Genomic DNA, 23,560 nt, shown 5'->3' with positions numbered 1-23,560 from the left:
GCCAGGATGGGGAGCCTGATGCAATGGCAGTGTCGTGCATGGGGCAGCTGACGGTGTGCTGGGCTGCAGAGGGGTGTCTTGGAATGGAGGAAGCGTGTGGCCCCCCCTTATGCCTTGTCAGTGCAGGGGAGGGAGCAGTTGTAGGGCAGGGGACATGTTCCTACTGCAGGTGTCTGTCGTGGCAGCTTGCGAGAGCTCGAGCAGTGGCAAGGAGGAAACTCAGTCTCTCCCTGGCAGCATCACACTGGCTTTCCTAGAATGGGACATTAGGATGACACTGATCTGACCTTGCCACATCCTGCCGTGGGGAGATTCTTACTGATGCCCTGCCCTGAGCATCTTGGCTTTTAACCGCAGCTGTGCCCCACAGCACAGCTGTATTGTGAAGCACTTGCAATGGTGAGGCAGGGGATGCACATGTACATGCCAGAGGGAGGCTTCTTGGGCATGGACACGCATCTCCATGTACTCCAGCACCCTCAGAGCACCCATCTGGGGCATATACTGGGAGGTCCAGTCCCAGGCTGCAGTGTCCTGTGAAGCATAGCAATGTATGGATACTGCAGTGGTGAGGCCAGCAGCTCCAGGGAAGGAGATGGCTGTCCTGCTGGGCAGGATGTGGCTGTGGCATGGGGAGGGGATGGTGCTGTGCACTGTACAGGTGGTGAGGGAGTGTGTGAAGAGGGTCTCTGTGCAGTGCTGGAGTGGCATGCAGTGAATATGGTGCAGATTGGAGACACGGTGGGGAAATGCTGGGGACGAGGGCCCTCCCTGCTGCCCCCCGCGTCTCTGCAGGCCGGGCCGATAACCGGGTGTTGATGTCTCTCTCTCTCTTGCTGCCCCTATGGAAGCGAAGTTTTTCCGCTCCTGCAGGAAACAAAGCTACGGTAGGAAGACCCCTTCCTGATGCCAGCTCTGTACCCATAGTGGCCCTGTGCCCCAGCCTGCCACCCTGCCCCATCACCACCATTATCCCCCTGCTCTGCCTTTTCATCCCCATGCCACCTCTGCCAGCTGCATTCCCATCATTGGCACTGTCTCCCTTTCTCCCATCATCTAATGCTGCTCCTGCCTGTTTTGCCTGTCCTTCCTGCCTGCCTTTACCTTGCTGCACTTTCCACTCTCAGTCCTGCCTTTCCCTACTGGCAGCTTGTCCCTGCAGGTCACGATCATGGCCCCTGCCCTCGAGCTGCCTGGGCACTGCTCTCCTGCTTCTGGAGCCAGTGGGTCTGCAAGGGGCGGTGCCAGTGTGGTCTGCTGTCTCCGTGTTCCTTCACCACCTGCTTTCCCCTTTCCATCCCAGACTCGGAGACAGGCGAGGATGAATCCAGCGACCCCCAGGTGACACAGCGCAGCGATCTCCAGGATGAGACGGCCTTCAGCACCCCCACGGGTGAGCAGGATGCCGGTGCTGGCACAGAGACCAGCACTAGCTGCTGGACATGAATCCCTGCAAGGCTCTGCTGGCCCAGCTTCAAGGGTCTCCATGGAGGGGAACTGTGATCCACCCATGCAAAGGGGAGAGGGCTTGAGGCAGTAGGGTGCTGCTCAGGACATGTTGGGACACCCCATGGTGGCTCAGCCCTCTTCAAGCAGGGTACTGGGCTTGTCTCCACATGCACCTGGTGTCGGCTCATCCCTCTCCTTTCAGGTGGGTTCTGACACCATCGTGGACGCCTCCATGAACACGACGCCACCTCGGTGCTGGCCCTGTCACAGGCAGAGGAGCGCTCCAGCTGGTCCGGCAGCCAGCAGACCGTGGGTGGAGAAGGAGACAGATGCCAGCCTCCCTCACGGGGACCCTACCTCCGCCCCGCTGCCTGGCCGCAGCCACAGGGAACCCCAAGGCAAGCAACACACCGGCCCCACGTGGCGCCGAGGTCCGGCACCTGGGTGTGGAGCCGCTGGTGCGGGCATCACGGGCTAATCTGGTGGGCACAAGCTGGGGTCGGAGGATAGCCTTTCAGTGGCCAGCGACACCCTACGGCAGCGCCTTCAGCCCTGTACCGAGGACGGGCGCTCTCGCTCCACGTGTAAGTAGCCAGGGAAGCACATGGAGGGACATCATGCTGGGGCCATCTCCTTCCAATCCCTGCAGCCATCTCCACCCCTCTGCCTGGGCTTTCTTTGCCTTTACCATCCTGGATGAGGAGTGGGGACTCTGAGCAATAGGCAACCTGTTTCTAGTGAGGAGGTGGGAGCAACCGAGGCTAGGGGTGATGTAGGGTGGGGTCCCTTTCTGCTGTGTCCAGGTTGAGGCTGGGGGTGTCCTCTGCGCCACTGCGTGAGCCACAGTATCCCACCCACAGACTGTGCCATGGATGTTTCCCATCCAACTGAGACATGGCACTCTGTGCAGCCTAGGGTGTCAGGAAACTGGAGGTGCACGGCAGTCTGGGACACTCACTGACAAGTCTCTATCACCAACAGCCTCACCACATAGGGATGGCAGTAGGGGCCAGGGACATGCTGCTTCCGGAGGTCCTGCTGACGTGCTCAGAGCCCCTGTCCCTCCCTGCCACCTTTGGTTCCCATCCCTGCAGGCCTACTCCTTCGACTTCCATCCCGCCCTTTTTTTTGTTCAAGGCTGCTTGTTCCACCAGAACCTCATCTCCACCTTATGATTTCTGCTGTGCATTTGCTGAGGCCCTCTGTGGGCAGTGGGGTGGGAGGATGGGCCCACAGCAGCATGTGCACAGGCAGGGCTTGTAGCCTTGGGGACCCCCTCTGTCTTGTGGGAAATGCTGGCCTGTGCTGCCCTGCCTCGGCACACTAAGACACTCCAGCAAACTGGGGCACCCCCCAGCCCTGGGTCCTGTCTGCATGGTGGCTCTGGAGGAGGGCATTCACTGGGTATTCCAGCATCACCCTGCTGCCCCACGTGAGTATTCCTGGGCAAGGGGACATGGCTGTGTTCCAGCAGCCCAGGACTCTCACATAACTCAGCCAGCTCCCAGTGGCCTTGGGATGACCGGATGCCCTCACCAGGGCTCCTTGAGGCTCCCATGCTCCATAGCTGCTCTGACTGTCTGCCCCCCTTGCCATGTCCCATTGGGCACTGTGGTGCAGGCTGGGAGCTGGGATGCAGCCAGGTGTGAGGGTGGGCTCTGAACCATGCTCCTCTGTCTCTGCCCTTGCAGCAGCATCCCCAGGGGGCTACCGGAGAGATGACCTCCACAGAGGCCCTGTCTCTCCAAAGCCTGGGGCAGAGCCCCCGAGATCCCCCGCTGCCCTGCCACTGACTGCCAAGCCACCCATCGTCCGCTCACCATCTCCCCGTGCTGGCACGTGCCTGCCACCGCCCACTGGTGCTACATCCCAGCCTGCTGCCCGTGGCCCTGGCGTCCCCTCCTTCACACCGTGACCCCTCGGAAGAGTCCTCAGTGCCAGTTGAGTACCAGGACGTTGTCCCTGAGGAGTACGAGGAGAAGATCAAGAGGCCCAAGTCCTCTGGGTACTCACAGGGCAGCACACAAGAGTCCCGTCCCCAGACACCAATGAGTGACACATCTGGCCGCATCTCTGTCCGGGCATACCCCCAAGCTGGTGCGTGCTGGCTCCAGGATCTTTGAGAGGCTGCAGTACTTTGAGGAGCGGCAGAGGAGCCTGGAGCAGGCTGACAGCCCCTTCCCCCCACACTCCAGCCTGCCCTTGCGCAAGACACGTTCATTTGACCAGCCTGGCTCTGGCTTGCGCCGTGCCAGCACACCGGGTGGCTCGCGGGAGGACCTGCAGGAGGGCAGCCACTGGGAGCCGGGCAGCACTGCAGCGTGCCGGCGTTTGGCCTTCCGGCAGAAAGCCGCATCCTTTGATGAGCGGGGCAAGTTCGCCAACCGTGTCTATGCCATCGAGCACAAGTTTGCAGAGGAGCTGACCCGCATCAAACGGACGGTCTCCAAGCAGCAGCTGCGGCGCTCTCAGGAGCTGTGCAAAGCCGGGTTGCCCCCGGCACCCTCACCCCCAGCAGCCAGCGAGGCCCCCTGGCCCCCGAACCCCCGCACCCCTCACACCCCCTCCACTCAGAGCGCCGGCGGACGCAAGACACTGCCACCAAAGACCTGCCCACCCGCAGAGAGCACGCACGTCATCCAGCACCTGGCACTTTCTAGCGTGGTGCTGGTGGGACCCGACGGGGAGCAGAGAGAGGGGGACAGCGGGGGAGGAGAGCCCCAGCGGTGGGTGGTGGGGTGGCTGGACAGCCCAGCTCAGCGGAGGATGTGGCTGCCAGGAAGGGTCTGCAGCAGAAGGCACTGGGGAAGTGAAGAAGAAGGAGCAGTGGCCATTAGCACAAGCCACTCCACAGGGAAGGATGGCCCTTTCGCAGGCGGGTCCCACTGAAGGCAGCCCATGCCCAGATGGAGGCCCCACCAGTGGAGCCCGTGGCCCCAGGGCAGTGAGCGAAGCTCTGGCTGCCCGACTGGCTGTGCCCCATGGACTGTATCGGCGGCCGGAGACACCCACGGAGGTGCGATTCCTGCCCTGGGCGAAACCAGGGATGAGCAGGAGGCTCGTCTGGAGAGGAGCTTGGCAGGACAGCATGGTGTGGGCAGGGATTGTGGAGAGAAGGCAGATGAAAGTGTCAGAGAAGAAAGAGAGTGGCCGGATGGCTCAAGAAGGCAGGAGCACACGGAGCAAGGGGAAGGGACGCCGAGCCAGGCCCACCTCTCCAGAGCTAGGTAGGGGCACAGCTTTCTGCCCTCCTGCAGGCACAGAGCTGGCCTGGTCAGCCCCTGAGTGGGATGGGGGACCTCCAGCCTGCCCCTGGGAGGCGTGGGAAGTCCAGGCTGTGCTAGAGAGCACAAGGGTGGAGTGGGATGTGACTGGAGGCTGGGATAGTTGGCACGAACCAATGCCATAAGATAGACCAGCCTGGCTACCAGTTTTTCTGGGCTTTGAGGTCATGATGCTTGCTGTCTTCTCCATACCTCTTGCCTGGCACAGCAAAGATGCAGGGTGCTGACTTCTGGCCCCTAGCCCTGTACTGGTTCAGCATCCTGGGGCACAGGGCACCCATTCCAGCTTGTGCCATTTGGACTGTGCTTGGTGCTCCAGGGAGGCATGAAGTCCAAGCATCCCCAGGGGATGCTGTGGTGGCATGGCTGGGAGAAAGATGTCCTGCCCATCCTAGCATGCAACAGTGAGACCAGACTGTACCTGGGCTGGGAGCTTCTAGGCTCTGCTCTGGCCAGAGCAGTGCCAGGTCCACATGCCTGAGGCTCCTGGCATAGCCCCAAGACCTTTGCTCGTGTGCTGGGTCCATGAGAGGGAAGGAACTGGGAGGTGGGTGCTGATATGATGGAGTACAGCAGCTAGCATCCCATGCGGGGTTGGGGGAAGCTCAGAGCGGGGACAGCAGCTGCCCCTCCTTTCACATCCCACTGTCACCTCATATGCCCTATGGAGACGTAAAATAGGCTGTACACTTCCTCCCCTATTGTCCCTTGCCCTGTCCTGCTTCTTACTCTGTGCTGCGGTGGCCCCTGATGTGGCCTTTTTCTCCACTGCATGGCCCTGGGTACTTGCTAATGCCCCAGTGAGGGTGTGGAGACGTGGTGGCAGGGATGGGCAGAGGGTTGCGAGACCCTGCTCTGCCTGCATGCAGCCCAGCGTGGCACAAGGACCCACTTGCTCCACCCACTGACAGCCACGGGGCTCATCTCTCCCTGTGCAGAGTCCTCAGACGACTCCTACGTCTCAGCGGGTGAAGACCCCTGGAAGCCCCCATCTTTGAGATCCCTATCCAGGACACGGCAGTGGTTGTGGGGGCAGAGGTGCTGCTCAAGTGCATTGTCACGGCCAACCCCAGCCAGAAGGTGAGTGACCCCGGGGCTGGGGGTCAGGGGTGCGAGTGTGGCAGAGGGACTTTCTGCATGTCTTTGTCCACCCGTGCTGTGTGAGTGGGACACCCAACCCTGAGCTGGGTGTCTCAGGGGAGGTGATGGGCCCACCCTGGGAGCACCCCTTCTGCCCTACCTCCCCCCAGACAGGAGCGAAGTGCTTGGGCACTGCCTGCCAGTATGCAGAGGGCAGGATGCCTGCTGTGTCTGCCTGGGCTGGACTGGGCTGTTGGGAAAGTGGGAGAAGGGCTGCTGAGCCCTGCGCGGGTAGGGACGGTGATGCAACCTGATCCAGTGGGTGGCAGCCCTGCCCATGGTGGGGGAGGGTGTGTTGGAACTAGATGATCATCAGGATGCCTTCCAACCCAAACCATTCTATGATTCTGTGATACTCTGGGCTGCTGTTGGGACAGCTCAGGTGTCTTCCTGGGGGCAGAAGCTCAGGGCTGATGGACTCCGGGCACGCCGTAGCTAGGACGTGGGCAGCTGGGCATCCAAAGCCGGTAGCAGTCGCCAAAGCTAGGCAGATGCGAAACCGCCTTGATTCCCTCTTTCAGCCTCCGCTGGAGGGCAGGCGGATGCCAGGAAGCAGAAAGGGACCAGCTCCAGTCTCTGTCAGGGGCCGTGGGATCCTGGGGCTGCTGCCTATGGCAAATGGGTCCTCAGGCCAGGCAGGGGAGCGCCTGGTCTCTCCGGGACCCCGCGCAGACCCGGGGGAGCTCGAGCTGTCCTGCTCACTCGTGACCCCCTCCTCTGCTGGCAGTGTCCTGGAGGAAGGACGGGGTTCCGCTACGAAGCAGCACCACGCGCCCATCAAGGCGGAGGGCGAGCGCCACACGCTGCTGGTGCGGAGCGCCCGGGTGGCCGACGCCGGGCTGTACACTGTCACCGCGACCAACGAGGTGGGGGCCACCTGCTGCAGTGCCATCCTCAGCGTGCGGCCCGGTGAGTGCCGCGGCCGGCGGATGGAGGGAGGCAGGAAGGGGAGGAGGGCGGCAGGCAAGCGTGGAGCAAGGTCTGGCGCCGCGGCAGGCTGGCTGCCAGCTCGGCCGCTGCTGTCACTGGGAAGAAACTGGCTTCCTTACCCTACAAGGCTCTGTCTGAACACAAAGCAGCTGACGTGCTCCCGGCAGCCATGGAGGGATAACTGCCGTGGGGGGAGCGGGGTCAGGCTGTGAGCATCCCCCGGCGCCAGCAAGCAGCCCAGTGTCCGGCCTCCCCCTCACCTGCCCTGTGTCCCGCTAGCCGAGGGGGAGTCCAGCCTGCCCTACAATCTGCAAACTATGTGGGTGCTCCTACCTCCAGCATGTGAGCCATGGGGATGCCCCAGCCTGCTCCCAGCCCACAAATTTTGGGGATATCTCTGCCCTCCACTCTGATAGCCGTGAGGAGACCCCTGCCCCACAGGATACTAGCTATGGGGATACCCTGCCTGCCCACCAAGCTGTTAGCTAGGGGGTACCCCACCTGCCGCCCATGCCACTGGCTGTGGAGATACCCATCCCGCTGCAGCCCCAAAGCCTCCCCATCCTGAGAGTGTCACTGGGCAGCAGGTATAGGCTCAGAGCTGCCCCGAGGGCTGGAAGCACCCAAACCCGCCCTGCTCCGTGGTGCGGCGGCTCTGCACACCCAGGAGCAGCCGCGGCCGAGTAGGACCGGGCGGGCACAGCCGTGGGGGGCCGCGAAGGGCCGCGGCAGACACCGGCCCGCCGCGGGCCCTCCCCCGCGCTGCTGGCCCAGCCCCGGGGGCGGCCAGCGCTGGGGCGGGGAGGGCTCAGCGGGCCGGCGGCGCTGCGGGCTGGAGGTATCCGGCCCCGGCAGTGGCACTGGCACCGTCGGCGGGTTGGCAGTGTGGCGCGGATCGGCTCGCGGGTCTGGCGGGGACCCCAGTGAGTGCGGGCTGCTTTGCAAGGGGGTGCGGGGATGCGGACGGGGGGGAGCCGGCGTCGGGCTTCCCAAATTTCCGCTCGGGGGCTGCTCGCGGGCGTGGCGGAGGAGCGGGGGTCACAGCTCTCTCCCAGCACCGGGCAGGTCGCCCGCCTCCCCCAGCGCGGGGAGATGGGGGGCTGAGGGCGCTCCAGCGGCCAGGCCAATGGGGCCGGCACCCCCATGACCGTGGCTGGGCTCTGACAGCCCCTCGAGCCGCTCGCCCCCTCGCCGCTCCCCATCCCACACCCTCCACCCCGGCCCCTGCACGTATCTCGCACTCCGCGAGTCCCCCATCCCGGCCCCCATGGAGCGGACCGGCGGGCGGGCTGCGGGGGGAGCGCAGCTGCCAATGTCACCTTCAGCCGTGCCGGCCCGGGCAGGGACAGCATCCCGGGAATCCAGGCGGCTTAAGGATGGAAGCGCGGGCTGCTGCGTAAGAGCCACTTGAGCCCTGCTGTCGCCTTGCGGAATATCGCGTCCCCTTATCGTCCCGCGGAGTGCTGCTCAACCCCCTCCCCCGGCCGCGGCCCCGCACCTTTCGCTGCCGGCCGCAGCCGAGCCGGGATGTGCCGCGGAGTGGGTGTCCGCTCTCGTGGTGCAGGGTAGTGGGGAGGGGTGCCCTGACACGCCTACCGAGCTCCGGCTGCTGCTAGCTCCTTATCCAGCCTCTCCTGTGCTAGCCCCCGTCGTGGAGCGGCATGGAAACTTGCCCCCACCCTCGGCCAGGCCAGCCCCATTACATCGGATGGAGGAGTACCTGAGCCCCCTGGAAGAGTTCCCCGAGTCCGGAACCCCCCAGCACCAACCGGCCATGAAGCTGCAGCCAAGAGCTGAGCATGGGGCTGCCCACAGCTCCCCAGAGACCACCTTCAAGGCTGCACCCTCCTTTGAGGTGAGACAACAACTCCCCCAGGACCTGGCAGAGGGGGAGCAGTGCCCTGTGAGTGCAGTGCTGAGGTCCTCGGTGCCTAGGAGCTGCTGGGTCAGGTCTTCCTACCCCTTGATCTGATCTGGGATGCTCACAGCACCTGGGCAGGCTCCACCCCACCAGCTCCCCTGGTATTCCTGTTATGAGGAGGGACACACAAACCTGGGTGCAGTGGTGGGGGTGCATGACCCTGTGTGCAGGGCTGTCTGACCCCTGTTTCCCCAGGTATCCCTGTCAGACCAGTCAGTGCTAGAGGGACAGGATGTCAGCATGAGTGTCCGTGTCCATGGGGAGCCCAAGCCAATCATTTACTGGTGAGTCCTACTGCTCTCTGGGGTCACAGGTGGGCAGGGAAGGAGTGGACAGGCACAGTGACTTTTGGGGATGATTATCTCAGAGCTTGGAGCTCTCATCCTGAGCAGAGTTGGGCGTGGAGAGGGGCTTTTGGGGACAGCTGGGTGTGCATGGCCAGGCATGACCATGCTGCTCTCCCGAGCAGGCTGAGGAACCGGCAGCCAGTGAAGTATGGCCGCCGGCACCATGCGGAGGAGGCAGAGGGAGTGCGGGGCTCTTCACACTGCACATCCTGGCAGCAGAGCATACTGACACCGGCTTCTACACCTGCAAGGCTGTCAACGAGTATGGCACCAAGCAGTGCGAGGCCAAGCTGGAGGTCAGAGGTAAAATTCCCTAAGCGTGTCCCCCACTGACCAAGGCAGCTGACTCCAGTGCCCTGCATGAACTGTGTGGGGAAGGGTCCACTGCAAACTCCTGTTGGTGGTGCTACATAAGTAGCCAGTCTGCCCTGTGGCAGCACAGGCAGGAACAGGAAAGTGGAGCTGCGTGCCTGTAGCAGAAGGCAGGCTGCCCTGCTGCCCCATCCAAATGTGCAGCTGCAAGGCTCCCTGTCCCACTGCCCCGCTGTACCAGATCCCCCGCTGATCTGACCCAGACCCTGCTGCTCCCCACAGCCCAGCTTCACCCCACATCCCCCTACTGCTGGGGCTGGGTGCTGCCCCTGGCTGTGCAGGGAGTGCTTTTACCCTTGGCAGCTCTGTAGGGGACATGTACCCCCCGGCTGCCTGCAAGCTATGTGCCAGGCACAGGGCAGCTTGCAGGGGTCCCTTCCTGCCTGTTTCCGGCAATGTCCCATATGCATGGGACTTGGCTGTCCAGCCCCCTTTTCTTGCTGTCTCTCCCCAGCCCTCCTAGGACCCCAAAGTATGTGTGGAATTTTGAGAGGGACATGGGGGTCAGGACTGATAGCCAGACTGGTGTCCCCAAGACCAGGGAAGGAGCCTCTGGGGATGAGTGATGCTGCCTCCCTCCTCTTGCCCTTTGCTGTGTGTGCCCTGCTACCCCCAGCCCTCCCTGCTGATGGCTGCCTGAGCCCCCCTGGGCTGTGCCCATTCCACCCCGGCCTTGGCTGCACTGCTTGTACTCTGCCAGGATTATGCTCCCAGCCTATAGCAAAGCGCGGTGGCACGGGGGTGGGAGCAGAAGCTGTCCCCATGTCCCATGACTGGCAGGAGCTGGGCTTCAGGGGTGATGGCCCAAGCCCTGGCCCCTCTCAGGGGGTCGGCAGATGGCTCTGTGACTTGTTGCCCACCTGCACCCCTTGTGCCGGCGCTGGCATGTGTGTGCGTGCCGGTCCCGTCGCTGCTGCACTAACCCTTCTGCTTGCTGACTGCCGTTTTTGTCTGTACGCAGGGGGAGTACGATAAGGGGGTGCATCTCTCAGAGCCGCAGCTGCGGGGCTCTAGTTGGACACCTCTTAGGCAGTGGACCTCACCTTGTGTTATTACCTCCTTCTCCATCCGCCGCCTCGTCCTGGATGCACCGCGGGGACACGCGGGCCCTCGACTGTGGGCAGGGGCTCACTGGACGGCCGGGGCAGGCGTAACTGAGGCGGGGCGGGGGGGGAGCAGCAGGGGAGCGGCAGGCACCCCCTCAGCCGGGCCAGGGTGCCCGTATGATGCTGTCTTGTCTCTTGCTCCATCCGTTTGTCCCTGTCTGCGTGTCCTGCTGCCTCTCTCTTGGTGCCCAGCGAAGGGGAGTGGGGAGCTGAGCCCGTGGTCGCCGCTGTGCTGGCCAGGGCTGTAGGGAAGGGGCTACAGTGCAGTGGCAGCTCTGTGACGGTCACCTGGAGTGTGGGAGACAGGAGACCCCATGGACCCCACAAGAGAGCACCCTGCCTGAGCTGCAGGGGGGGAGGGAAAGCATCAGCCCCTTTGGCTTCACAGCTGCCACACAGGTGCCAGCTTGGCCACCAAGAGATGTCTCGTGTAGCCCCAGGGCTTGGGTCTGCTGGAGCATCCCATCGCTCCGGGTCTCTTCTCCCCAGGGAGGGGCTTGACAGGGGGGCGGGCTGCGAGGCCGTGACCCTTTTCTTTTGTAGCTCTAATAAAATCTGTTTGGTTAAAGCGCTGTGTGGTGTGTCCTGGCACGGACACCTCCCCTCACCCCCAGTCCCCTCCCCAGCTCAGCTCTGCTTTCCACATCTCGCCTCCCCTCCCACCCCTTCCCTGCTGCACTTTCTGCCCGCTGCATCAGACCCTCTCCCTGCATGAGCCCCTACCCTGCATGTACCCCCAGTCCATCCCTGCCACTTCTCATGGTTGCTTTTCAGTTGCTGAGATGCATCTCTCTCTCTTTCTTTCTCTCTCTCCCCTCTCCCCGGGCAGCTCGCCATGAGTGCCAGTCCCTGGCCATCGTGGTTCCCCTGCAGGACTTGGTGGTCGGGGCGGGGGAGATGGCGGTCTTTGAGTGCTTGGTGGCCGGCCCACCAGACATGGATGTGGACTGGCTGTCCCGGGGCCGGCTGCTCCAGCCTGCCCTGCTCAAATGCAAGATGCATTTTGACGGGCGCAAGTGCAAGCTGCTTCTCACCTCCGTCACGAGGACGACAGCGGAATCTACACTGCAAGCTCAGCACTGCCAAAGGTAAGTGGTGGGCATGCAGCTCCCCAGAGAGGGTCTCACTTAGGGCTTGGCCCTAAGGAGTGGATAGACCCCCTTGCCCCCAGCTCAGGCTCTGGTTCCCTGGGATGTACCTGTGAGTGCTGGAGGTGGGGGACAAGGTAATAAGGAAACCTGGTGTGCATCAGTCCTCAGGCTCCAGTACTCTGAGCCCTGCAGCCCTGTCCCACCCCACTCAGCTCCTCTACTGGCATGCACACAGCTCCCCGAAATGTGGGAAGATGCATTTGCACCATGGCTGCACCAGGTGGATGCAGGCCTGGAGTCCAGCTGTCCCTGTCCCTTGGCTCCAGAGTCTCTGGCTTCAGTGCCAAGCTCCAGTATTGACCTGTCTCTGCTAGGCTGGGAGATAGTGGGGAAATGGGCAGGGAGTCAAGGCTGCCCACCCTCTCCCACCAAGCCATCACCAGTGATAGCTCAGGAAGAGCAGTATGGTCCTCTGTCCCATGGCGCCAACACCCACCCCCCTGCACCTGTGCATGCTGCCAGAGCCACTGTCGCCCACAGAGCCCACTCTCCAGCTCACCTGGACAGCTGGACTGTGGGGAGTGCAGGGGGCAGCAGCATTCCCTGTACTCTGTGGCTGGGCCTGTGCAACCCCTCCATGAAGGAGGCTGTGTATACCTGTGAGGTTTGAGAGCAGCAGCAGTTTTGGGCTCAGGGAAGTGAGGCTGGACCTGAGCATGGTGTTGCCCATTCCTGCCCAGGGTGGGTGATGATACCATCCCTGCAAAGTGGTCCTTGTTTGCAAACTCCCTCACCTGGAGCATCCAGCCTGCACCCATCCCCATGCTGCCCCTGGTACTGCGTGTGGTGGCACTTCCTGCTTAAGTGTCACTTCCCTGTCCCCCAGAGGTGAGGCAGCTGTGATCTCCTGCCCTTCACCTTGCTGCTGGCACCTGTAGTGCTGTGCAGGGAGGAAAGAGGCCCCTACACCAGCAGAGCCCCAGCCCTGGGCATGGGGACCTTGCACACAGTTGTACACCTCTGCCCTGCACCGGGACAGAGCCTGGCACTCACACACCCTGGGCTCAGCCCCACCAGACACGGGGAGGGGGGGGCCCACGCTGGCTGCTGGGTTGCAGCCATGTGGTTGTGGTCTGCCTCCTACCCCTGCACAGGCGGTGCTGCAGGGGCTCACCTCTGCTCGCTCTCCTCGCAGATGAGCTGACCTGCAGCGCCCGGCTGGACAGTTCAGCCCTCTGTGCAGCCACTCTTCACCCGCAAGCTGGAGAACGTGGACGTGGTGGAAGGGAGGACGGCGCGTTTTGACTGCATGATCAGTGGGACTCCCCCCCCGACGGTCACTTGGACCCACTTTGGTAACCCCCAAACCCAGAGAGCTTGCCAAGGGCCCCACAGGAAGACATCTCTTTTGGGGCTACTCCTAAAGGCTGGCACCTGGCTGGGGTGGACAGGGTGCTGATGCTGATTCTGGTGTGTGTCTCTGTGCAGGCCTGCCAGTGCAGGAGGGGGAGAACGTGCGGATACAGCAGGATGGAGGGCTGCACTCACTGGGTCATTGTGCATGTGGGCAGCGAAGATGAGGGGCAGTACAGGGCGACTGCCAGGAACATCCATGGCCATGTGGAGTGCTCTGCCGAGCTCTATGTGGAGGAACCGCGGCCATCTGCTGCCTCCCAGATGTAAGAGTTGGGCGGTCTCCAGAATCTGCTTCCCCCTGCTTGCTCTCCTTTGGGACTTGGGATAAACAGGCTTATGCAAAGCCTGGGGTCGGGGCTGGGCTGTGGGCAGCATGCTTCCGTCATGAGCATGTGAGGGCTTTTGCAGCTCCAAGCTGGAGAAGATGCCATCCATCCCGGAGGAGCCAGAACAGGTGGAGACAGAGACAGAGTGCTTCACCATGCCTGATTTCCTGAAGCCACTGCACAACCTGGATGTGGTGGAGTCGAAGGAGGCCGTGCTAGAGTGCCAGGTGGCCGGGATGCCCTACCCCTCCATCACCTGGTACCACAATGGCTCCCGCATTGACAGCACCGATGACCGCAAGATGATGCAGTGTAGGACTCCCCACTGCCCTCTCTGCCCACTGGGTTCCTCCACCTGGGGTGGAAGAAGGGGGAACACACCTGGGAGAAGGCATCAACCCCCAGACATTTATGGCCCATGAGGCAGGGAGGGGAGCTCTGTGCTGCTTAGCTGGTAAGGTCTACCTGTGTCCTCCTGTTCCCACCAGATAAGGATATCCATCGCCTGGTGTTCACAGCTGTCAACCATGCACATGCTGGTGTCTATAAAAGCGTCATTGCCAACAAAGTGGGGAAGGCCACGTGCTATGCACACCTCTATGTCACTGGTAAGCAGGAGCGGGCACCACTGGGGATGTGCAGCAATTTTATGCCACCCTGCCAGGCTGTGCCCTGGTGCTGTCGTGAGATCTTAGTGGCTTATGATCACAGGGCGGTTCAGGTTGGAGGGGACTGTGGGGCCAGCAGTACAGTTCTCATTTTGTGGGGTCAGGACCCATCCCTGGACCCTCAGGTCCCACATGAGGCTTGCTGGCAGCACCAACTCCACAAAGGCTGCCAGGCTGACCCCCAACCAGGGAACCAGGGACAATCATTAGCCTCATCCATCCCCTCAGCCAGCATCTCCCAGGGTGTAAGGCAGATGCCCTGAAGAGTGGGGGCAGTGGCCATACTCACATCCCTGTCCACCTCCCCATGCAGATGTGGTGCCAACCCCCCCAGATGGGCCCCCCACCGTGGCCTCAGTGACTGGTAGAGCCATCACGCTGACCTGGAACAAACCCAAGTGGCTGGACACTGCCATAGGTGAGGGGGCAGGGGGTGGGTAATGCCATGATGGGGCCTATGGGCTAGCCCAATACTGGAGCCTGTGCACTGACTCTCTTCCCCTGCAGACCCCAACTCAGTGACCTACGTAGTGCAAATGCAAGTGCTGGGCAAATGCAATGGGTGGTGCTGGTGACCAGCGTGCAGGAGACCACCTACACAGTGCATGGGCTGACCAAGGGTGCCCAGTACCTCTTCCGTGTCATCACCGCCACCCCCAAGACAACAGCAAGCCATCCCCGCCTGTAGGCCTGTGCAGCTCCTGGACCGGGGTGAGAAGGGCAGTGGGGAAGGGTTGGGTAGTTGTGGTGGAGGTCTCTGTCCCTTGTCAGGTGGTAAGCTGCCCAGGGCTGAGAGGCATGGGGTCTGGCGGGGTGGTTGACAATGCATGTGACAGGTCCCTACCTGGAGGAGGCGCCGGTCATCCTGGACAAGCCCGACGTTGTGTATGTAGTGGAGGGCCAGCCAGCCTCTGTTACCATCACCATCAACCATGTGGAGGCCACTGCCACCTGGAAGAGGTAGAGATGGCCCAGCATCACTCCACGGGATGCATAAAGAGGGGCTTCCCTACCAGCTTCCTATGCAGGCCCACGGTGTATGTGTGTGTGTGTGTGTGGCTCCTTCCCTAGGGCTGGGCTGGGGGTGCACACAACGGTGATGTTCAGGGCTGTGCAGAGCTGGGGAGGAAGGAGGGGATGAGATGCTGTCTGTCGGGTTTTAAGGGGAAGAGGACATTCGGAAGGTAGAACTAACAATGGGGTGCGAGCAGTTTGTGGGGTGTAGGGTGGGAACTGGGGCTGCCTGTGGGTCAGGAGTGTGGTCATGGGGCTCTGGAGTGGGATCAGTGGGGTAGTGGGTCTGGGGCTGCCTGTGGAGCTGTGATGTGGCAGCTGGTGTGCCCACAGGGGTGGGCAGGTGCTGGGAGAGCTGGAAGGCACATGCGAAGTGACAATGCCAGACGACGACCAGCACTGCCTGCGGTTGCTGCATGTGGGCCGAGGGGCTGCAGGGCTGCTGACCTGCGAGGTGAGCAACCGTCACGGCACTGCCCGCTGCACCCTCGCCTCCACCTTGCAGGTAGGTGCCCCCACACTGAGGGGCTGTGTCCCTCCACCCTACAGTGCATCACCCTACAGTACTCCAAGCCCATATACCATGGGTGGGGGACATTGCCCTGCAGCGGTGGCACCAGTCTATGGTACCACATGCCCATATGCTATCAGAGCACTGCCCCATAGTATGACACTGGTCCTCAGTGCTCCACACTCATATGGGGATGCTGCTCTATAACATGGCGATGACCCATGGGGTTGAGAGACCATGAACCATGCAGTGATACTGCTGCTTAATGTCCCATACCATGTCTGACCTGGGCAGAAGTGTCCCATGTACCCCATGACCATGTGCATGGGGAGGCAGTGCCCCATGGTGTCCCTCAGCCATATGCCACGGACAGCACTGCTGCAGGGTGTCCCATCCCTGTATATAGTTGGGAGGTACTGCCCCCAGTGCCAAAAGCCATAGAGGACCCCTCCAGAATGTCCCACAGAGTTGTGATTGGCGGCTCTGCCCCACAGTACCGCACATCCACATGTAATGGAAAGATGCAGTACCACAGTGCCCCATGCCTGTGTGCTGGCAGTGGCACTGCCTCACAGTGCCCCACAGCTATGGGGAACTGCCTCATGGTGCTGCAGGCACATGCCTTTGGTGGGCCTGCCCTGTAATGTCCCGCTCCCATGTGCATTGGGGTGGCAGCAAGCCCATGTTACTCCATGCACCCTACACCATGAGCTGACGCTTCCTTGCAGTGCCCCACAGCCATACACCCCCTGCCAGTGGTAGGGGAGCGACACTGTCCCGTGGTGCCCCATGCCCTGTCTCTTGCAGAGGCACCACGCTTTGAGACTATCATGGAGGATATCGATGTCCAAGAAGGGGAGACACCGCGCTTCGCTGTGGTGGTGGAGGGGAAAACCGCTGCCGGATATCATGTGGTACAAGGTGGGCTGGGAGTTCCCAACCAACCACTTCCTGACCCACCAGACCCACTGGACCCGCATGCTGCCTCACCTGGGACGCTGCACTGGGGCTTCAGGGTTGTGTTCAATCCTGGTGATGCAGGGTGTGCCCCATTCCTAACTATGGGGAAAGGGTGGTGGGAGCTAGTCAGGGATGGGACAGGATGCCCCCAACACCCCTGCCACCCTCAGGATGGGAGCTGCTGGAGGAAAGCAGCCACCTGAGCTTCGTATATGAGGACAACGAGTGCTCGCTGGTGGTGCTGGGTGCTGCCGAACCTGACAGTGGTGTGTACACCTGCACGGCCAAGAACCTGGCTGGGGAGGTCTCCTGCAAGGCAGAGCTGGTGGTGCAGGCAGGTATGACTGATTGGCCCCCCAGCCCTTGAGGATAGAGCCTGGGTACCTGGCTTGCCCCATGCCAGCGCCTTTCCTTCCCCCCAGTCCAGCCCAGTACTGATGCTGCCATGGAGGAGGATGCACTGCACAAGGCACAACGCCTGACTGACTACTACGATGTGCACGAGGAGATTGGAAGGTATGTGTCTGCTGGCATGAGGGGGCACCCCAGAAACTGCAGGGACAGGGTTGCTGAAGCCAGGCTGCACCCTGGGGCTCCAACATGGGGAACTGAGCTCCATAGTACCCCACATCCTGGTGTGCTGGGCTGCTCTCAGGTGTCAATGGATACTCCAGTGCCAGCTTAGGGTGGGGAGCTGAGGTAGCCAGAAAAAAGCCAGGCTTGGGGTCTCTCCATGGATGGTCATGGAGAGCTGTGGGCAGCTCCCTGCAGAGTGAGTGCCCGCACCAGCTGCTAGGGAAGGGGGGGTGTCTCTTGCTTGCCCACCTTCTTATCCTCCCTTGCCACCTACTGCTGCATTGCAGGGGGGCTTTCTCCTATCTGCGGAGGGTGACAGAGAAGAGCAGTCGGCTGGACTTTGCCGCCAAGTTCATCCCTGGAGGACCAAGGCCAAGCAGTCAGCGCGGGCGAGCTCACATTCTCTCACAGCGGACCACGAGCGCATCGTCTTCTTCCATGATGCCTTTGAGAAGAAGAATGCAGTCATAATAGTCATGGAGCTGTATCTCCGAGCACTGCACCCAAGAGTGCACTGCACAGGGGATGAGAGGTGCTTTTGGGGAATGGGTGGCAGAGTGGGTGCAGAGGAACTGGATGCAGGGCACAACACTGAGCATGGAACTTCTGTGATCCCTTGACTGGGACCCAGTTGTGCTGAGAAGAGCTGCTGGACAGGATGGTGAGGAAGCCCTCGGTCTGTGAGTCAGAGGGTGAGTAAATGCTGTGGGGGCAAGTGATGGGAAGGGATGGATTCTGGGGACACTGGGATCTGTTCCAGCCCAGAGATGTGCAATGTCATTGTATCAGGCTACCTAAGGGGCTACAGCCCACACCCTCCTCTGCGCAGGGCTAAGTGTGGGGCTGACCCATGCTCAGAGGTGCTCATCCTCCCCAGTCCTTCTCTTGCAGGTTCGGTCCTACATGCGGCAGGTCCTGGAAGGGATCTGCTACCTGCACCAGCACAAGCGTCCTGCACCTGGATATCAAGTGAGTGCAGGCCTTTACAGACCCTCCTGCCCCATGCCCTGAGGGAAGGCTCCTGGTGCACTGTCAGGGGCTTGGTCCTGCTGACAGGACATTCCTGTATATAGCTGGGCGCATTGCCCCCAGTGCCAGAGCGAGCACCAGGGAAAGCCCCTGCATCCTGCCAAGCTCCACTCTGCTCTGCACTGCCCTGTAGCCAGAAAACCTCCTGATGGCAGATTTGAGCAGCGAGCAGGTCCGGATCTGTGACTTCGGCAATGCACAGGAGCTGACGCCTGAGGAGCCACAGTACTGCAAGTATGGCACCCCCGAGTTCGTGGGCCCTGAGATCGTCAACCAGACCCCTGTCTCCAGTGTCACTGACATCTGGTAAGGGTGACCCTGGGGTGGTTGGTAGGCTCCCTGCTATGTCAGCAGGGGCTGCACCCCGGAGGGCTCATGATGTGCAACAACTGTTCTCTCCTCTCCACAGGCCTGTGGGGGTCATCGCATACCTCTGGTAAGTGCCCTGGTGGGCCCTCACGGGAGGGACACCCTTCCCATACCCTCACCAGTTCTAGAGCTGAGGATGTGATCATGCACATGAGTCCTTGCAGACTCAGCCTCCTCCCCAGCTGCTCCTGCCTCTGCTCTCCCCTTGGCACCAGGGCTGGGTGTGAGGTCCTGTCCTCAGTCTCCTGTACTTCTCATGCTGTTTCCCATACCCCACGGCCCAATGACAGTATCTCCTCCTTGGCAGCCTGACGGGGATCTCCCCTTTTGTGGGAGAGAACGACAAACACGCTGATGAACATCCGCAACTACAATGTGGCCTTTGAGGAGAGGATGTTCCAGGGCCTCACCCGGGAAGCCAAGGGCTTCGTCATCAAAGTGCTGGTCAACGACAGGCTGTGATTGCTGTAGGGTCCTCTTTCCCCATCCCCTGCCCCTCCAGCATGAGCCTTGTGCTCGAGGGAAGGTGCGGATCCCTGTGCATGGGGATGCCCAAGGGTAAGCTGGCTGCACAGCCCTGCCTGGGTGCAGTATGGGCAACCAGACCCTCTTGCCCTTACCCCTCTGGCCAAAGCCCCTAAGCCTGGATGGTTCTCACCCAGTGGTGTTGGTTCACAGGAGACCCAATGCAGAGCAGACCCTGGAGCATCCCTGGTTTAAGGTGAGCTTGGGCATGGGACTAGCGCCAAGCAGCCATGGGGTTCCCTGAGCCTGCTGCAGGCTCCATGGGACACCGTTGTCCCCTCACCCCACAGACGCTGGCCAAGGGGAAGGTCATCAGCACCCGACCACCTCAAGCTCTTCCTCTCCCGTCGGAAATGGCAGGTGAAGGCAGGGGCTGGGAGCAAGGGAGTGGGTAGGGCTGTGTGCTGGGCAGGATGGGGTGATGTGCACCGGCAGGATCATGCCATGCCATGCCATGCACCTGGGCTTGATCCAGCCCTCTCTGCTGGCTGCAGCGCTCACAGATCAGCTACAAGTGCAACATGGTGCTGCGGCCGATCCCAGAGCTGCTGGAGGACACGTCCAACCACCTCTCCATCGCTGTGCCCCGGCCACCTCAAGGAGTCACCAGCACTGTCATCCTCCTCAGACTCAGATGACCTGGATGAGCTGCCCTTCATTCCCATGCCACACCAGGTGGAGTTTCTTGGCTCCCGCATGTCGCTCAATGAGATACCCACGGATGATGAGACCATTGGGCCATCCGAGGGGCTGCAGCCGAGGGGGAGGTCTCCGCCATGGAGTGGCAGAGCCAGGGCACAGGGAAGCCTGGAGTATTCCTGGGGAAGCGGCCGAGGGGTGCTGGGCCACGGAGACCGTGGCAGAGGTGGAGGCACCTGGCTCCTCCGATGAAGAAGCCCCTGAAGCCCAGAAGAGGCCCGAGTACCCTCGCAAAGCCATGAGGAAGGGTTCCAGTCTGGAGTCCCCAGGGAGTGCCCGTCGGGGAGAGCTGAAGAGGGGTGGATCTGCCGATAGTGCCCTGCTGCTCCAACAGTCCCCTTGGGACTGAGGAAGGGGCTGGAGTGGTGCGGGATTCCCGCCAGGCCCTGGCCAAGGCAGCCTCCATGGAGCTGCCTCGCCGGAAGGTAACCTGGGGGGAGGACGATCATGCCCAGCGCCTAGAAGCTGATGCGCCAGCGGCTGCTGCGGGGCAGCTCTGGGGACAGCAAGGTCAGTGGCCTGCGGGGTCCCCATCCTGGAGACCCTGGGGGTTGCCCTGACAAAAAAGTTCCCACGGCCAGGCCGGTTGGAGACACCAGCAGTGCCCAAGGCTGGTGCGGGCAGCCTCCAGTGAGGCCACCTCACCCGCGCCTCCTCCCCTCTGAGTTCCGGCTGCAGAAGAGCAGTTCTTTCAGCCACGGGGATGCTGAGCCTGTCGTCCGGCACCGACGCTCTGGTGCACCCCTGGAGATCCCGGTGGCCTGCCTAGAGGCCCAGCAGCTCAAGGAGTCCCCCTCACTCTCGGCCCTCTCTGATGCTCGGCCCACAGCGACGTCAGACACTCCAAGCCCACCAACACCCCCTGCAGCAGAGACCACTGTCCCCCAGGCTCCCCCTGCCAAGGCTGGCTCTGAAGGAGACACATCCCTGGGAACACAGCCAGCCTGGGGCCAGCATGGCTGCTACCACCATGGGGAAGAAGCCCATGGCCAGGGAACAGGAGAAGTCACCCACAAAGCTGTTGGACCCAGTGGGGAGGGGGCTGCCAGGACGGGACACCATCCCACCACAGACCCCTGCCCCTGGCCCCCCAAACCCACATAAAGTCTTCCTATGCCAAGATGATGCAAGCCATGGGAGCCACGCAAATTGGGGAACCGGCCACCGAGGAGCCCCCACCAACCACCAAGGAGCTCCCCACCAACCACCAAGGAGCCCCCACCAACCATCAAGGAGACCCCATCCACCATCAAGGAGACCCCACCAGCCAGCCCTGCAAAGCCGCCTACACCAGCACTGGTATTGAGGAGGGAGGTGAAGCCCACCAGCTCCTCCAGCTCCCTGATCATCCAGGACATCGACTCAGAGGAGGTCTTCGAGGCCAAGTTCAAGAGGGGCCGGGAATCATCCCTCACCCGGGGTCTAAAGCTCCTCACCCGTTCCCGCTCTGAGGACGGCACCTGGCCAGCCCCCCAGTCTCTGATGAGGGCATCTACCGTCCCACACCAGCTGGTGTGCCCCTGGAACTGCGGAGGGGACCGGCCTATTGGGCTGGCAGCCAAGTCCAAGTCAGTGCAGGACCTGCATGAGGTGGAGAAGGATAGAGGCTTCTTCCGGAGGATGTCCATTCTCCTCAAGCGGACCCCACCCGCTGAGAGGAAGAAAAGCGTGGGGGAGGACGGACGGCAGTGAGACCCATCCAGTGGGCGCCGCTTCTCTTGGAGCATGGCCATGGCCAGCTCCAAGGAGCGGAGGGACTCAGAGAGCCTCAAGTCAGAGCTGGGGGGGTGGCGGGGAGAGTGAGTCACCAGCGGTGGCTGTGCGGAGGAAGATCAGCGCCACAGTGGAGCGGGTCTCCGCGCGGCTGCGCAGCGTGTCAGATGAGCGGCCAGAGGGCGAGGGGCCCCGGGAGCTCCGTCGAACCAGCTCTGAGGGCGAGAGCTTGAGACCAGGGCCTCCCCCAGCATCCGCACCCTCTTCTGAGTCCCTGCGCTCCGAGGGCAGCATGGGCTCCTCTGCCTCCACCAAAGGTGAGTGATGAGGGGGAATCCTATGGGAGGTGCCTGCTGGTGACCCATAGTCCGGTCACTGTGGGCATGGCAGTCATGTCTGCCATGGCTTGGCCCCTGTCTCAGCTACCCTGGGTGCCAACAGGTGGGGGTGACAGCCAGAAGAGGTCCCGCTGGGAGCGGGGGGGCTCTCCCGGGGCAAAAAAGGAGAAGGTGGCCTCACAGCCCAGCACTCCCCTCCAGCTTCTGCAGGAGGAGCACTTGCCGCTGGCCGGTCCACCACGCACCCAGTGAATCAGGTAGGTGGAGCCCCAGGATGGGATGGTGGTTTGCCTATCCCTGTCCCAGCCTAATCCACCACTCTGCTTTCCAGACTTCCCCCCTATTTTCCACATCAAACTGAAGGACCAGGTGCTGCTGGAGGGCGAGGCGCTGACCCTCTGCTGCCTGCCTGCTGGCAGCCCAACCCCCCGGATCCTGTGGATGAAAGGTGGGGGCTGCCTGCATTGTCTCAGTGGGTGGACTCTAGGGGGGGCACTGTATCATCTCTCTTGTCTGCTTCCCCACAGACAAGAAGTCCCTGCAACTGGACAGTGCACCTGAACGTCGTCTCCTGCAAGGACGGACGGCAGATGCTCACCATCACCAGGTCTCCAGGAAGGACGCAGGGCTGTACGAGTGTGCAGCTGCCAACATATTGGGCACGGCCATCAGCTCCTGCACAGTGGCTGTGGCACGTAAGGAGGGCTGGGGGGACCTCGGGAGACAGAGGTGCTGCCCCATGGGGAAAGAGCACAAGCCAGGCAGACATCCCAGGGCTGGGGACCGGTCAAAGCAGGTCGCTTAAGTTTTGTTCTCCACATCTGCATGAGACTGGGGCTTCTGAGAGGGGACAGGCCTGGTTTTGCATGAGCACTTCTGGCATCTCTGAACCCATGGCTGTTTGTCCTCACATCACAGCAGCTTCTGCCCTGCCCTGTCCAGGCACCCAGCCCCACCCTGTCTGTCCCCTTGCAGGGCTCCCTGGGCGGCCAGGCACTCCAGAGATCCCCAGAAGTACAAGAACACAGTGTTGGTGCTGTGGAAGCCCGCAGAGAGCAAAGCCCCCTGCACCTCACGCTGGAGCGCAGGCTGGGATGGTACGCAGAACTCACCGCCTCTCATCTCCTAGGAGCCACAGCCAGGAAGATGGGCTTACAGGGGGACACCTAGACAGGACAAAAGTGCCCAATGTCTTGGCTGTCCCCTGTGGCATCAAGGATGGGGGACTGTGGGCTGCCTCTGTCCCTGGTCTGCTCTGGTCTCATCTTATTCCTACTCTGGCAGGGGAGCATGCGTGGAAGATTGTCAGCACCAGCATTGTGGACTGCTACTTCAATGTGACAGACCTGCCCCCTGGGAGCACTGCCAGGTTTCGAGTGGCCTGTGTCAACAAGGCTGGGCAGGGACCCTACAGCACACCCCTCAGCAAAGGTGCATCTTGAGGCGGCAGGTGAGTGAACCCTGTCTCATGGGGCACAGGGCAGCTGTGGGGCCTCTGGGATGCTTTGGGGGTACCTCGACTCCCAGGGCAATCTTCCCCCTCAGTGCTCTGGAAAATTAGGCAACCTCTTACACCCCACTCCTGGCTTCCCCCCACCTGGCTCATACATCCCTTTGCTCCCTCAGATGCCCGAGTTGCTCCAGCCAAGGATGTTGCTGTCCCTGTCCCCGTCCCTGTTCCTGAGAAGGTGGCTTCCAGCCAGTCAATCCAGACACCTGTGGAGCAGCTGGAGCCACTGACAGCAGGCCCCCCTCCCACCACACCACCACGCAAGC

The 23,560-nt window shown here is 62.0% G+C and overlaps 1 protein-coding gene across 1 annotated transcript in view; it reads left to right on the top strand.

Moving 5' to 3' along the window:
• The window catches only part of SPEG (striated muscle enriched protein kinase), a 38,419-nt gene that overhangs the window by 11,056 nt on the left and 3,803 nt on the right, over positions 1-23,560 (top strand). The window contains 81 exon segments of the mRNA XM_032692774.1: positions 1,304-1,404; positions 1,652-1,694; positions 1,697-1,849; positions 1,852-2,000; positions 2,002-2,033; positions 3,093-3,094; positions 3,141-3,360; positions 3,362-3,533; positions 3,535-4,138; positions 4,141-4,239; positions 4,242-4,493; positions 4,496-4,554; positions 4,556-4,676; positions 5,672-5,710; positions 5,713-5,817; positions 6,601-6,648; positions 6,651-6,782; positions 8,447-8,658; positions 8,920-9,008; positions 9,194-9,261; positions 9,264-9,374; positions 11,379-11,585; positions 11,588-11,611; positions 11,614-11,637; positions 12,836-12,861; positions 12,863-12,995; positions 13,129-13,190; positions 13,192-13,319; positions 13,465-13,694; positions 13,871-13,990; positions 14,364-14,468; positions 14,558-14,599; positions 14,602-14,709; positions 14,712-14,735; positions 14,738-14,761; positions 14,887-15,010; positions 15,398-15,554; positions 16,343-16,462; positions 16,464-16,500; positions 16,706-16,873; positions 16,958-17,051; positions 17,399-17,472; positions 17,475-17,595; positions 17,644-17,660; positions 17,753-17,803; positions 17,989-18,056; positions 18,058-18,084; positions 18,274-18,446; positions 18,550-18,576; positions 18,817-18,855; positions 18,857-18,967; positions 19,188-19,230; positions 19,325-19,354; positions 19,356-19,394; positions 19,529-19,624; positions 19,626-19,784; positions 19,787-19,889; positions 19,892-20,073; positions 20,075-20,197; positions 20,199-20,261; positions 20,263-20,337; positions 20,339-20,377; positions 20,379-20,644; positions 20,646-20,737; positions 20,740-20,787; positions 20,790-20,927; positions 20,971-21,186; positions 21,189-21,268; positions 21,270-21,515; positions 21,517-21,763; positions 21,888-22,021; positions 22,023-22,041; positions 22,116-22,232; positions 22,312-22,340; positions 22,342-22,384; positions 22,387-22,479; positions 22,760-22,786; positions 22,789-22,881; positions 23,069-23,199; positions 23,201-23,234; positions 23,411-23,560. Coding sequence (XP_032548665.1) covers positions 1,304-1,404; positions 1,652-1,694; positions 1,697-1,849; positions 1,852-2,000; positions 2,002-2,033; positions 3,093-3,094; positions 3,141-3,360; positions 3,362-3,533; positions 3,535-4,138; positions 4,141-4,239; positions 4,242-4,493; positions 4,496-4,554; positions 4,556-4,676; positions 5,672-5,710; positions 5,713-5,817; positions 6,601-6,648; positions 6,651-6,782; positions 8,447-8,658; positions 8,920-9,008; positions 9,194-9,261; positions 9,264-9,374; positions 11,379-11,585; positions 11,588-11,611; positions 11,614-11,637; positions 12,836-12,861; positions 12,863-12,995; positions 13,129-13,190; positions 13,192-13,319; positions 13,465-13,694; positions 13,871-13,990; positions 14,364-14,468; positions 14,558-14,599; positions 14,602-14,709; positions 14,712-14,735; positions 14,738-14,761; positions 14,887-15,010; positions 15,398-15,554; positions 16,343-16,462; positions 16,464-16,500; positions 16,706-16,873; positions 16,958-17,051; positions 17,399-17,472; positions 17,475-17,595; positions 17,644-17,660; positions 17,753-17,803; positions 17,989-18,056; positions 18,058-18,084; positions 18,274-18,446; positions 18,550-18,576; positions 18,817-18,855; positions 18,857-18,967; positions 19,188-19,230; positions 19,325-19,354; positions 19,356-19,394; positions 19,529-19,624; positions 19,626-19,784; positions 19,787-19,889; positions 19,892-20,073; positions 20,075-20,197; positions 20,199-20,261; positions 20,263-20,337; positions 20,339-20,377; positions 20,379-20,644; positions 20,646-20,737; positions 20,740-20,787; positions 20,790-20,927; positions 20,971-21,186; positions 21,189-21,268; positions 21,270-21,515; positions 21,517-21,763; positions 21,888-22,021; positions 22,023-22,041; positions 22,116-22,232; positions 22,312-22,340; positions 22,342-22,384; positions 22,387-22,479; positions 22,760-22,786; positions 22,789-22,881; positions 23,069-23,199; positions 23,201-23,234; positions 23,411-23,560 — 8,631 coding nt within the window.

The sequence above is a fragment of the Chiroxiphia lanceolata genome, chromosome 7, assembly GCF_009829145.1.
Source record: "Chiroxiphia lanceolata isolate bChiLan1 chromosome 7, bChiLan1.pri, whole genome shotgun sequence".
Classification (NCBI taxonomy): Eukaryota; Metazoa; Chordata; class Aves; order Passeriformes; family Pipridae; genus Chiroxiphia; species Chiroxiphia lanceolata.
This window is presented reverse-complemented; position numbering and strand designations above follow the sequence as displayed.